The sequence below is a fragment of the Equus asinus genome, chromosome 4, assembly GCF_041296235.1.
Source record: "Equus asinus isolate D_3611 breed Donkey chromosome 4, EquAss-T2T_v2, whole genome shotgun sequence".
NCBI classification, from domain to species: Eukaryota; Metazoa; Chordata; class Mammalia; order Perissodactyla; family Equidae; genus Equus; species Equus asinus.
Window position 1 is genome coordinate 40687637 of NC_091793.1, and position 13950 is coordinate 40701586.

Consider the following 13950-nt stretch of genomic DNA (forward strand, 5'->3'; position numbering starts at 1 on the left):
AAAGATTACTTCCTGGCCCTCATGTCAAGGCTTGGTCTCAAATTAGGTAACATTCCGAAGTCAGCAAGTGCTTTTCACTTTGTGTTTCACCCCTTAACCGGTAGTACCACCGGCTGGGGGGAGACAAAGAGAAGAAGAGAAATTAAAGAGAGATTTTTAAAGAGACAGACAGCCAAGAAAGACTTGTCTCTAGTTCTGCCTAGGTGAGAGTCAAGATTCAACTCATTCTTTAGGAAAAAAAAATAAGTAAAAGTATAACCAATCTTTATAACAGTCATAATCATAATATCACCACCTTTTATTTATTAGATGATGCTCCAGTTGTTTCCAAAGGGCTTTCACAAACTCCTATATCTCATTTAATTCTTACAGCAGTGTGTGAGGTGGAATTACCCCTATTTTACTGTGGCTCAAGAAATGAAATTACTTACCTGAAAGTACAAAATTAGTAATTGATGGGCCCTAATTAGAAGCTGTCTTTAATTTCTTATGGGTTTTTTTTAACACTGTGCCAATTTCTTTTCTTGAAGATTTTGATGTTTTCTCATCATCACTTTATCTGGAGATAGACATTTTATTAAGAATTATCGCTGAAGCTTTTTTACTGAACGCAAGGAATCTGGCTGTCCTTCTTGAATAGATCTGAAACTTGAATGAAATTGTCTATTTGTTTTCCTATTTGTGAAATGGATTTTTGGTATGGCTGGAAGATAAAATCTTCTACATGGCTCTGAAGTTATGCAGAAGAAAAACTCTAAGAGCTCCTTTGGACTTCTGTTTTATTTCTCGTTGCGTGACAGGTGAAGGTGGTGTCCTTCAGAACAGTTGGTGCTATGGTTTAGAAATAACACTAATCCTTCATTTGAATCTCTTCGTCTTTAGGCTTTTTTTTTTTTTTTTTTTTAAGATGTGCAATGTGAGTTTAATAAATAGAGGGATGCATAGGAAAACAAACTATTTTGGGCCTTGGCAAATGTGGGCATTGGTATCTGTGCTCCTTGCTACCATTTGCTGAATAACAAAATTGCGTTTTCTAAAAATACATACCAAATTCTTCCCTTAGATATTTGCATTTTTTTTCCCTTTGCAGAGGGACATATGCACATATTTTGATCTATGTGATGCATTTAGAGAGAATTTTCTGAAGGATCTTTTCACAACCATTTGAAAACACAAAGTAAATGAAGAAAGCCATAGAAAAGGCAGCCACAAAGAAAACCAAATGATTAATTTCTGGAAAGAGTGTTGTATTTTGTAGAATTTAAAACTACCTCTTCTGCCTGAGGCTGTTTCAAATAATTTTGTATGTAAGAAGCTTGGAGAGATTTAAATAACTAATTAGCTCAAGAACATGTAACTATAGCTAAGCTCTAACATAACCTAAGCCCTTAAGTGGGGTAGGCAGTCAGGTACTAGTGAGCTTCTACTATGCTTAGTTCCCTGAGTTAGAGGTAACAGGCTGATGCACAAGCTCTCATGAGGCTTGTTGTCTTGCAAGGTCACACTCCTTCATACACTCATTTCAAGCCCTTTTGTAGTTTTATAATGCAAGGTAAGAGAGTAAACAACATTCTAGTGATGCTGAAAGTCTCATGGTTCCTATTCTGTAACCCCTCCTAATCCTGAGTGTCTCTCTTCCCCTCTTTTGTAAGAGTCCTGTCATCATAGCAACAGACCTCAGCGTCTAGGAGATTAGAAGACCCCCACAGAGCCCTGCCTACAGGACTCACAAATTCTTCCAGGCTTTTGGAGCTTTGCAGCTCTGATTCTGGGCCCTGTTTGGAGCCCTTGTGCGGGGGTTCATTATAACTTCAGATCACTATCTTGCCAATCTTGGAAAACATGGAAGCAATTTTGTTGAAGGTCAGCCATTACTGGCTGAAGCAGTGGGATTATTATTTTCATTTTAGACCTGAGAAACATCTACCTGCTCTGGCCAAATGTGGTTCTCCAGTCAGGACCCAGTCCAGAATTGGGTCCTTAGAACTACTCAGTGTTGATCATTTGAAGAGATATCTTTAGCTTTTATAGTGACTAGTGTGGGTGAATTAGTCTGTTTATTCCTACTAATACAAAGCCAAGCCTTCTTATGTAAAGGAATGATCTTGCAATATCACTAGATTTAGAGTTATACAACATTAATATAAAGAGTGTGATTTGTGTCTTTTTACAATAGCACTTATGAAGCATCCTATATTGTGAAGACTTTTCGGCTTATGGCACAGTAAATAGATTTTGGGAAGCACTATGAATGAAGTTAAGAAACAGAGATGGAAAGTTTTTCCAGAACCAGTAGAATATCCTACATGTAAATCTAGGGTTTCCAATTTCAGATCCTCCAGAAGAACGAAATTCATTTCCATTCTTCCTTCTTAAAAGATTTCTCTTGGACACTTGCTGATGCTGGGAAGGTCTGTAAGGAAGATAGAATGTCCCTCCCTCCCATCTTAGTACCATTCTCCATCTCAACACTGTCATAGAAACACTTATGGGGAATTGAAAACAAACTCCCAATCCAAAAATTGTGTATTTTTAACCTATTAAGTCCAAAAATAGTACATGTGAGGATTTGTTTTAGATATTTATATTGTGCTGAAATACCACTACTTCCTATTCTGTAAAAAAAAAAAATGCTGCATTTGAGGATGTATATTAAATATACCTCAGAGGACAGGAACTACCAATGTTTTGTTTGCAGAAGGTGAAGAAAAATCAGATCTAGCATTATTTATTATGAGGAAATCATGGAAAATGCAATTTGTCCCCTCAAGCCTACGTTAGATTCCTCCATCTTTTGTGTTTCGTGAGGAGGGTAAGATTTGATTTCTCATAGTTTATTGCTGTTTCAATATGAAATAACTATTCCAAGTCCAAATTAGAGGATTTTTTTTTCACTGAATTGTTTTTATTTAGTCTAGGCTCTAAACCTGGAATTGGCCCTCATTTTGTAGAGAAGGAATATGTCACATAAAATTTTTAGTGGATCATGGTGATTTAACACTATGGGCCAAATTATTTACACATATGTAAATAATTATCTGTAATTTTTAACAGAGCCTCCAAAAATTTCATCCTTTCCATTTTATAAATGAAAAAATGAGGCTCATTATTTAGTGGCTCAGGATCTCATAAAAATGAAATTCAAATCCAGGTCAGTGTAGTGTCAGAATCTGCTCTTTATACCATTTTGTGTTAAATTGCAAATATAAGATCTGTCTATATTTGATTGAATAAGAAATTGAATTCTAAGTAATTTATTTAAAGTTACTAAACTGAGACAATATAATAGAATAAGTGAGAGTAGTGATTTGATGGGTGGGTGGAGGATGAGGGGGAATGACAGTAATATGTTATATAGTCTTGTGTCATAGCAGAAAACAATAAGTGGTATATAAAATCAATCAAGAAACAATGGAATACACACATGGAGATGTCCAAAGGAAGTAAAAACACAAATTCTCAAAAGTGGTTGAACTGGGGGAATAGAACGGGGATTGAGAAAGGGGTAGGGTTGGCAACTGTTGGTTTTCATTATAAGCCTTTCAGTACTTTTATATTTTCTTTATTATTTGACAAAATTTTAAAATATTTTACAAAAAAGCAAATGTGTGATCTAAAATATGTCTTTCACAGTTATCTGTAGATAGCCTATCAAGAAGCCTTAAAATTTGGATTAGAAAGGAACACTGGGACATTTTCTTAGTCTATAATCCATTATTGTTACTAGTAGTATGAAATTGTAGCAAAAGAGCATTAATTGAGCAATTAATATGTTCAAAGGCCTCATTCTAGGTTCTATAGGAGACAAAATGGTAGATGCAGTTTGGTCCCAGGCCTCCATCTTGTTAGAGCATAGTTGAAGGTACTAGAGATGAGGAAGAAACCTGGCTGGGAAGAATAGGAACTCACGTTTTGTCTGTGTCTCTTCCATACTGTGCTGGGAGGTACTTCACCCCCTTTATTTCTGATGGAAAACATAGATAGCTATATGTGTTCAGTGAGTGGAAAATAGTATTTACTTGTTAGGATCAAGAAATGCTTCCTGAAGCAGTGCATTTAGGATGCGCCTTAAAAGTAGAAAGGGATTTCTACAGAGGTGGAATGGAACAGGGATTGACATATTTGCCACTCAGGAAACTCCACTTAGGTGGCCCAGGTTTGCCAGTTCAGATCCCGGCTGCAGACCTGTGCACTGCTTATCAAGCCGTGCTGTGGCAGGCGTCCCACATGTAAAGTAGAGGAAGAGGGGTCTGGATGTTTGCTCAGGCCAATCTTCCTCAGCAAAAAGAGGAGGGTTGGCAGTGGATGTCAGCTCAGGGCTAATCTTCCTTAAAAAACCAAAAAACCTATAAGACTAACAATAAATAATTAAATATCAAATGTTCAAAGTAGATATACAACTTTTTATATATTGAAGTCATTTCGTCTTTTTCATTTGGGCAGTATGTGCTCAAGGTGAAGACTGTCACCTTGAAGGATTCATTTGAAAATGTCCTTGCACAGTGATCAATCACTCTCCATTTAGGAAAGTTTACAAATGTCCTTGTGTACAGCATCCCCTACTTCGTCGTGTTAGACTTCAATGAATGACTTACTGCCAGAGGTTCCACACCATTATATTATACTTTGTGAAAGTGTATTTTATATTTCTTCTAGAGCAGAGGAAGAATAATACCTAATATTTTACTGATTCTAAACCTGGTCTTAATATTTACCATGAAGAGAATTTGGACCCATTTGACTTGTACTTTTTTGAAGAATTGTATTCATTTAGAAAATCTTAAATTAACTCCTTAATGGTTTAACGTTTTTAGTCTTTAAGTTTTGAATCTTGAACTCTAAGTACTTGAATCTGAATTTTTAAATGACTTTAAAATTATCGAAATAGTTTATGCTTATTGTGATAAACATAGAAAAGATAAAGAATAAAACAAAATATATCCATAATTTCATAGCTAAGAGATAACTTCTATACCCATTTGGAGTATTTTCTCCCTAACTTTTTTTCTAGTCACATAAAAGGGTGTTTTGTGTATATTATGAGACATATCTATATATTTATCTATATCCTTGTATTCCATTTTTCTCACTTTTTCATTATATCTTAAGCATTTCCCATGTCATTAAATATTCTTTAAAGACAGACTTTAGTGACCTGAATGCTTCCTTTATGTTGCTTCTTTTGTGACTTCTTATACTGTCCTCTAACAAAAAAATTATTAAAAATTTGTAGAATTTTAGTTATTAAAAATTGTGGTTATTTAGTAGTCATAATTACTCCCACATGAATTTATGAGCTCCTGACTATGATAAACAAGAAGTAAATAAGTTGGACTTTTATTTATTAATCTATTTAGGAAATCGTTTGCTTTTTAGGTTATACGATGGCTTTTGTATTGATCTGAAGTACTAGAACGTGGGACTATTGGTAAATCCAATTCTCTTATTTCCAGCAGCCTATACTTGTGACTGCTTGGATATGAATGGTATTAAAGACTAGTTAAGAGCATGGATTGGTATTATATCTTTACAACTTAGTAGCCATGTGACTTTGAGTAAATTACTTCTTCTCACTGCACCTCCTTTTCAAGGTTAGAGTAAAGACTAAATGAGATGATAAAGTATATAGCATGGAGCCTGACAGATAGGCAGTATTGAATATTCTTGTTATTTTTATTTTTGTCATTGTCATTGTGAGGTCTTTGGTTATTGAACAGAACAAAAGTGACTAGCCTTAGTAGAGGGTGGAAACCATCAGAACTTTCCCCTACCCGTTCAAAGTAGCTGGCCATGAGGGGGGGTAAAAAAAAAAAAAGGAGCAAATAACCCATTTTAATTCTGGGCCAGCAAGAAGGCATTTTTGTTCTGTCCCATTGAGAAGCTTAGTGTCACAGATAACTTCAGACTTTGCAATGAGCAACTGCATGCATGCATTTAAAAAGTTCACTGCTGTGTCTGCAGTGCTTGACAGTCACTGAAATGCATGCTGGTGTCCCAAAGAGCTGACTTATGACTTCCTTATCATTATTCAATGGCTAGGTGGTTTCTATAGAAATGCCAGTATTGCTTTAATAAATTATTAAGGATGAAAATAGTAATGGCTTCCATCTACTGAGCGCTGACTGTGTGACAGCTAAGAGCTTTTCATGCATTATCTCATTTAGTCCTCATGGCTACTCTGTGAGTCTGTTATTGTCACCCCTGTTTTATAGATGAGGAAACTAAGATTTAGAGAGACTCAAAGTTACTTAATAAGAATTAGAATGCTGCTTTGTCCGACTCCAGAATCTGAGTTCATAGCTTTCCTTGTAGCTCTACTGCCTTTGTATCATAATTACCACATAGCCTCATTCATTTGTTCAATATATGTTTGTTGAGGGCTGTTCTAAGTGCTGGGTTATAGCAGGCAGACGAGTTCCTGCCTTCCCAAAGCTCACCTTCTATTAAGTTTTTGTGTCCATTTCCCTTCTAGAAGGAGGGTCCCTGCAAGACAGTGATGGTGTCTTATTCTTCTTGAGTTTTAGGGATGTAACTGAAATTTTACTCAAGGCTAAGAATAATTCCTGGGCTTATGAAAGAATTGTTTCTACAAAAATACTGGAAACTGGGGCATGCCCCGTACTGTTTATCAGGCTATCTGTTTGTTTTAGCACTGGCTTTTAACACTTCCAGATTACTCAAACTGGAGATGTTCTTACCAATTATTTTTAGAAGCATTTAGAGGGTACGTATTGTTAATGATAAAGCTACTTCTTGATATCTTGGTTTCTTTGACTTCCTTAAATATTCTATAGGTGTGCGGAGCAACATAAAACGCCCTCTTTCTTTAGAACACACCAAAAATACACGAGACAAACCTCGTATAAGAGGCTTAATTATTTCATAGAATAAATGAAAATATTCTAGTATAACTGAAAAATAAATGATGTAACAAGGAAGTCCAACTGTGAGGGGAAAAAGCTGATACCTTTTTCTCTGTGATATTAAGAATATTAAATCCTTCCTTAAGAACGAACTAGTATAGTTTTAAAGAATATGGTATCATAAAGTGTTTGTGTTGAATGTCACTTTTTAGCCATGTAGAAGCTGAAAATAATTTTAAATGTCCTTGAGTGGAGGTTAACATGTTATATTCTTTAGTAGGAAGTCATCAGTAAACACTATGAAGTATGTGATATTTTAATAAAGTAATTGCCTTATTTTTGCATTGGAAATACAATTAAACCTCTTTGGTCTCATAAGGAGCAAATGGCTGGTAATGTTCCTCATTTTTTTAAAGTCATTTGTCCAAGAGGGAGGATCATTGGCAAACCAGCTGGCTGTTCACTTTAGATTTTGAGATTGCTTCTCCTTGGGACCCTAACGCTGGGCTCTCTGATAACCAGTGCAAACTCCATGAATATCTTTCATTTCTCTAGAAGGAGGTGTGGATTTGCAAGGCTACCAGCTGGATATGCAAATACTACCTGACGGCCCAAAGAGTGATGTGGATTTTTCAGAGATTCTTAATGCAATACAAGAAAGTAAGTTCCACTCAAATTTTAAATTCACCGTGAAAGGAGAAACTATTACGATACTTGGGAGGGTTAATAAAGCTAGAAATCTTAGCTGCCAAGCTTTAAAAAAGTAAAATGATGTCTTAAAAGTGATACTGTGTAAAATAATTTTGAGACCAGAAGAGAAGATTAGTGAAATGTTGGGTTTAATTTGTTAAACTGAACCACATAGTACTGGGGTCTTTGAAGAAGCCTGGTGGAAAAGCTGTAGTGGAATTGTAAATTCTGTATATTTAGTATGCTGTGTTATTTAGTACATCACTAGGTATTGTAATTTTTTAGATTCCTTGATTGGCATAATCAAAGAAAAATCGTTAAGAAAACCAGAATGCTATGCCTTTACTCACATGTAAGTAGTAGGTAAATGTTGATGCAGTAAGCTGAAATCTGGAATTTATTCTCCAAAATGGATATCTGGAGTTATTAATGATGGCTTGTGACCCAAAAGTGAACCCCTCTCTTCTAAGCATTTTGATTAATCAAGGTTTAGTCTTCTTAACCCAGTTTATTTGTGTTTTACAGCTTTCACTAAGAATTTTATCATGACCAATACATTTACTCGAGTTATAGATTTAGCATTGAGGATGAGGGATGCAATATTACACACTAAGTCATTAACATTCATGTTTTCTTATCAGAGCTCTAATTCTAGATACTGATATTCCTGTTTTAACATCAGATAGTATTATATAATGTTGCATTTGAAGGCTTTGGATCTGAAGAGCATCGCATAAAGAACCACTGCAGTTCATTGCTGCTTTTAGTTTTGTGACATTGCATTTCTATACTGATTTTTTAATGAACAGTGTTACGCATTTTTATGGTAGTTATCCCCTTTTGCCATAATACTCCCCTCTTGACCTTAAGAGATAATTAATATCTACACTTTATAGATATGAAACTTTAGAGTGGGAGAGGTTAAGGACCAAGGTAATATGATAATAATGGAGACCAGATTAGGATGGAGGGTCTCCTACCCTTCATTTAATTTCTTCATTCATGCTCAGAATAGAGTTTAAACACACTGAGGTGAAGGATCCTGAAACTGAAGAAGTTGAGGCTAGTTTTGAGAGGTTTTTTTTTGGGTGAGGAAGATTGTCCCTGAGCTAACATCCATACCAATCTTCCTCTATTATGTATGTGGGATGCCACCACATAATGGCTCGATGAGCGGCGTGTAGATCTGTGCCTGAGATCTGAACCTGCAAACCCCAGGCTGCCAAAGTGCAGTGCATGAACTTAACCACTACCCCACCAGACTGGCCCCTGAGAAGTATTTTTAATAAAGAATATAAGAGCACCAGCTATTTGTTCTGGATCAACAATCCCTTAATATTAGATTAGTGAATAAAAGAGAAAAAATATCCCCAGGAGAATAAAAATCAAATTAATAGAACTTGGAGAGAAAATAACTTTTCATGAAAAGTTATAAAATTATGTAGTTACTTCATTTAATTTGAAGATGATAGCTTATACAATGCTGAAAGGATTTTAAAAAGTTTTTTAATAAATGATGAAGGTTGGCTTCTATGTACGTACAAGAGATAAACTTAAAATTTTTTAGGGCTGAATGAACTTATATCAAAATGAACTAAATGTTTATGAGACTATAATGGTGTAAGTACTTTATATTTAAATTTTAAAATAAGAAAAAGGAAATATTACTTCACTTTAAAATGTAAATCAACTTTTTTACAAGTTTAAGAATTTTCTAATACTTCAGAACTAATATATTTATTTTCTTTTTTAAAAAGAAGTATTATGGTAAGTAGGTTTGGGATGCTACCAACATAGCCTGGCTCATTCCCGGTAGGACAGATTTGGGGCCATTCATCTACTTTTAGTTTCTACCTAGATTCCAAATGTGATTCAAATGTTGAACCAGTTCATTGAAATTTCTAAGTATAAAAATACGTAATTTGGGGGTGGGCCCATGGCATAGTGGTTAAGTTCAGTGTGCTCTGCTTCGGTGTCCTGAGTTCATAGGTTCGGATCCCAGGCTCAGACCTACACCACTCACCAACCATTCTGAGGCAGAGACCCACATATAAAGTAGAGGAATATTGGCAACAGATGTTAGCTCAGGGTGAATCTTCCTTAGCAAAAAAATAATACATAATTTGATTCTTCAGGGGACTGTACCTTAGATTATTTATAGAAAACTTTGTGAGACCAATGTATAAGTATATAAAAAAAATATAGAATTTGAATATCAGTAAAGCTCCTCTCCTACAAGCATTTTTCTTGAGATTAGCAGGATGATGGAAAGATTTCACTCTTTTCTTACAATTTTGTAGACATATATGTATAACCTTAAAGATCAAGCTAGAAGAGTTGTGTGTATATGTGTGTTTTTCAAACATTTCTTGAGTGTCCTAGGTAGGTTAGCCGTTAGAGTAAGTCCTCTTCCATGCTTTCTCTTTTCATTTTCATCTCCTAAGTAATAGTAGATACTACTTCTCCATTTTAAAGATGAGAAAACTGAGTATACCTTCCCAAGGCCATATAGTTACTGTCTGATCGTTATGTTCTACCAAATAAAATATTACGTAAAAAATGATTAGGAAAAATGAACTACTTTGAATTTTAAAACTTTTGTTCTCACGTTGTTACATCTTGATGCAAGAATTCCTCCCCATGCTTCTACATTGTAAAATACGTTTACGTTTTTTCCCCTATAGTGTTATGCCCTAAGAATAGCTTCATCTAATCAAAAGAAGATGCTTCAGAGTGGCTGGCCATCCAAAAGTTGTTTCTCAACTTCCCCCATATCAGATATATAGCTTATAAGGAAGAAAAGAGTTCTTTTATCCATTCATCCTTCTATCCATCTCACGTGTTATGTGCCAGACATTGTGCTAGGCATAATATTTTAAAGCAGTGGTGAAAGTTTACATAGTTCAATTCAGGAAAAACTTAAACATTCACAGATCACATTTTGTTTTGTTGTTAAAACAGAAACAGCTTGATTGCTCTGTAGGAGAACAGCAGTAGATGTGGCAGTACAGTGTAAGGGGATATTTGCAAGTGTGTGTTTCCTTGATGTTTATGTTCCCTCCCTCTGTTCTCATCCTTCACTCCCCATCCTTCACACAAGACAGCAGCCAGGTCCCTTGAACTCCTGAATTTTGTGTTGCCTACATTTCCAGCTTTTGTTTTCTGAAAGCCTGAGCTTCTGAGTGACTGATGCTTAGATAGAAGAAGGAAAAAGAGAGACAGGAGGAATGTCCTAAGACCAGCTCTCTTAGAGCATCCTGCAGTAGTAGCATGGCTTCCTGTGAGTGGGAGGAGGGGGAGGGAATGGCTGTGTTGTGTGCTGGGGGCCTGCACCTGAGCCACCTAAACTGCCAGTGTGGCTGAGATTCCCCAGCTTGAGAAAGGAGCAGATCCGCTAGCATTCAGGGAATATGGCAGTCTCATTTTCCTGTCTCTGTTGTATCCCCAGTCCCTTGAACTGAAGTATGGAGTATAGTAGCTGCTCAATAAATTTTGCTGATGAGTGAATGAATGAATTCCACTGTAGAGTTGAGAAGAGGGCCGGTCAGCAGTAGCCAGCTTGGGTACCTGAGTGATCTCTTTAAATATCCTGCTGTTTACAAAACCTCTAGAACCTTTGTATAGTCCTAGATATGTGAGGTAGAGGAGTGGGAATGTCGGCAATGACTGAAATTAAATTGTCCACCAAGCCAGTGGGGTGAGGGCTCAACGAAAGATTCACTTTGATGTAATGATGACAAGGTCATGGGCAATTCTTACTCTTGAGTTTGTCTAATAAGATTCAAACCCCCTGTACATGGTCTAAAAATGTGAGTACCTACTTTATTATGTATGGTAATATCAATTTAGACAAAAAAACAAATCCTGCTTTTTATTCACCAAAGTTTTAAAATCCAGACTTTTTTTTCTTTTGAAGATTTGTGCCTGAGCTAACAACTGTTGCCAATTGCCTTTTTTTCCCCACTTCTTCTCCCCAGAGCCACCCAGCAGATAGCTGTATGTTCTAGTTGCAGGTCCTTCCTGTTGTGCTATGTGGGACGCCGTCTCAGCACAGCCTGATGAGAGGTGCCATGTCTGCACCCAGGATCCGAACTGGCGAAACCCTGGGCCACCAAATCAGGGCGCATGCACTTAACCACTTGGCCACGGGGCCGGCCTCAAAATCCAGACATTTTTGAGAAATAGACATTTAAAAAGATTTCATTCTAAAATTAGATTGAGAATCATGTCTTAAAACTCGGCAGTCCATGAAGCAGGTGTGTGAGTGTATGTGTATAAGCATTTATTATATTAGCAAACCATTGAGAAATGTGTCATTCAAAGAGTACACTGAACCTTTTAATTCTTGCCTTCAATTATTACCAATGCCCAGCCCTTTCTAGAGATCATTCCTTCCCCCACTTTTTGCCGCCTGTCCCACCTGCTTGGCCTTAGTTTTTCTTTTCTTGATTCCCAGCATTTACAGAGACTGGGGGACTCTCGAGTGGCATTCATACCCTGGGAGACATTATTGTGTTATAGTCTATTAGGTTCCGATGAAGGAAAGGTTGTGAAGTGCAAAAAGTGTTTGAAATGAGAACTCGGAGGTTGGGAGGGTTATTGGATCGTTGTTATCCTATAGTCTGACCCTTTGTGCTTGCACCTGTGCTTACATAATCCTACAGCTATGCCCACATTGGTGGTGCTCGGTGCTTCTGTGGCTGAGGAGACTGAGTCATTTCTCAGTGACGTCCAGTGAGTCATTTTGAATCCAATTTCTTGAGACCTGATTTCCAATTATATTTTTAGTCCATATAGTTATGCTGCTTCAAAGGGTAGGATGGGGAGACGGTGGGGTTGACATTATTGAACATGTCATCTTGTGTGGCAACTCTGTGGTTGACATTTTACCTATATGATTTTATTTAGGCTTGACCTCTCTTGGCCTTAATTACCACATCTGTAACGGGGAGTTAGTCATAGTGAATCTGTGTGAAGCCCTTACTGTGGTGCCTGGCACACGGTAAGAGCCATAGAAGTATTGGCTGGCACCTTGTCTTCATTATTCTCAACAATCCTATATGGTAAATGGTATCATCCCCACTTGAAAGATAGAGAAATTAAAGTTCGAATAAGTTAAATAAGCCAATCTAATAGCTAGTAAGTGGGAGGACTAGCATTTGAACGCAGGCTCGTCTAAATCCAAACCTCATGCTCTTTCCAAAGAAGGAGAAATTATGGTCAGTAGACGTTGAGGATCCTTTATGCAGAGCGTCAGTGACCTCATTTCAAGTTGTGAAAAGGGAACCAGGGCTATTGAGCAAAGCTTGAATTAGGTACACAGTTCTTCTCTAAATGTTCTTCCTAGGTTGTAAGAGGTGCCATCATTATCTGCCTTGTAATAGAAGTAACCAAGGTGTCTGTTGTTCCTTTAGAATGAAATAGTAGCAGGAGAAGCTCTTCTTCAGAAACATGCTGTCCCAGGAACGAGTTAATCATCTTGGCCCCATTGCAGAGTGAACTGTGGGCACCCTATGCCATTGTCTATGCTCTGTTTTGTAAACGCCTCATGACTGAGCCAGGAAATGCCAATTAAATTATTTTTTTTAATGACCATACATGTTTTTAAATCATATGACTTTTTTTTTTGCAAAGACATATTTTGAATCTCTATTTCAAGTAAATGTTCCACGGCAGAAAAAAAGTGCCTGCTCTCAGACCTATAACAATTAAAACCCCAGCTTTCTTACACCAGTTTTAATTTGGGAAGATGTTAACCTAACCATTTAATTGTTGCCATAACACCCTAGCAGAGGTTTCCAAACTTTTTAAAGCAGTAGAGTCTATTGTTTTCTCCTGAAATATATTTTTTACATATAATCTCAATATATAAAACAGATGACTGAGCTGTTTCGGGTACAAGGTGTAGCATTTTGCCCACTCAGTTTCTTCTTTGTCTCCTCCATGGCCCCCGAAACTCCTCAAAATGATCCTGGGGTTCCAGGGAACACACTTTGAAAACCACTGGCCTATTGGAAAAGAAGAAAGCCTGCTAAGGAAGGATTTATGTTCTTTCCAATTACTTTATTTATTTTGAGTTTTCTAAATTAGGTCCTCTTTTTTCTTATTGGTAAACCAGGCAGTCTCCGCCTTAGGGCCATTATTAGATTCATTTAAAGAGTAATGAACATCTAGAGAGTTCTGGGCTTGCTAGTGTCAGAAATGCTAAGTAGTATTTGGTTTTAAAAACCCAGCCTAAGGGGCTCAAAGCTCTGCTGAGTCTGTGTGTTTCCCTGAATTTTGAAAAACATTTAATTTGATCTATTCGTTAAATTTTTAAAAGTGTCAGACCTGTTGGGCTACAGATATAATGTCTGGCTTTATTCAGATAAATGTTAAAACTCGGACAAGATAATTG

The 13950-nt window shown here is 36.7% G+C and overlaps 1 protein-coding gene across 4 annotated transcripts in view; it reads left to right on the top strand.

Annotated features, from left to right (window-relative positions):
• Positions 1–13950, top strand: part of ANO4 (anoctamin 4) — a 380754-nt gene that overhangs the window by 191801 nt on the left and 175003 nt on the right. For 2 of the 4 annotated variants that reach the window (XM_070507139.1, XM_014835073.3), the window contains one exon: positions 7419–7523. The exons of the other annotated variants lie outside the window; for them this stretch is intronic. In XM_070507139.1, the coding sequence (XP_070363240.1) occupies positions 7419–7523 (105 nt within the window). The remainder of the gene's footprint in view (positions 1–7418; positions 7524–13950) is intronic. 4 annotated transcript variants of the gene reach the window in all.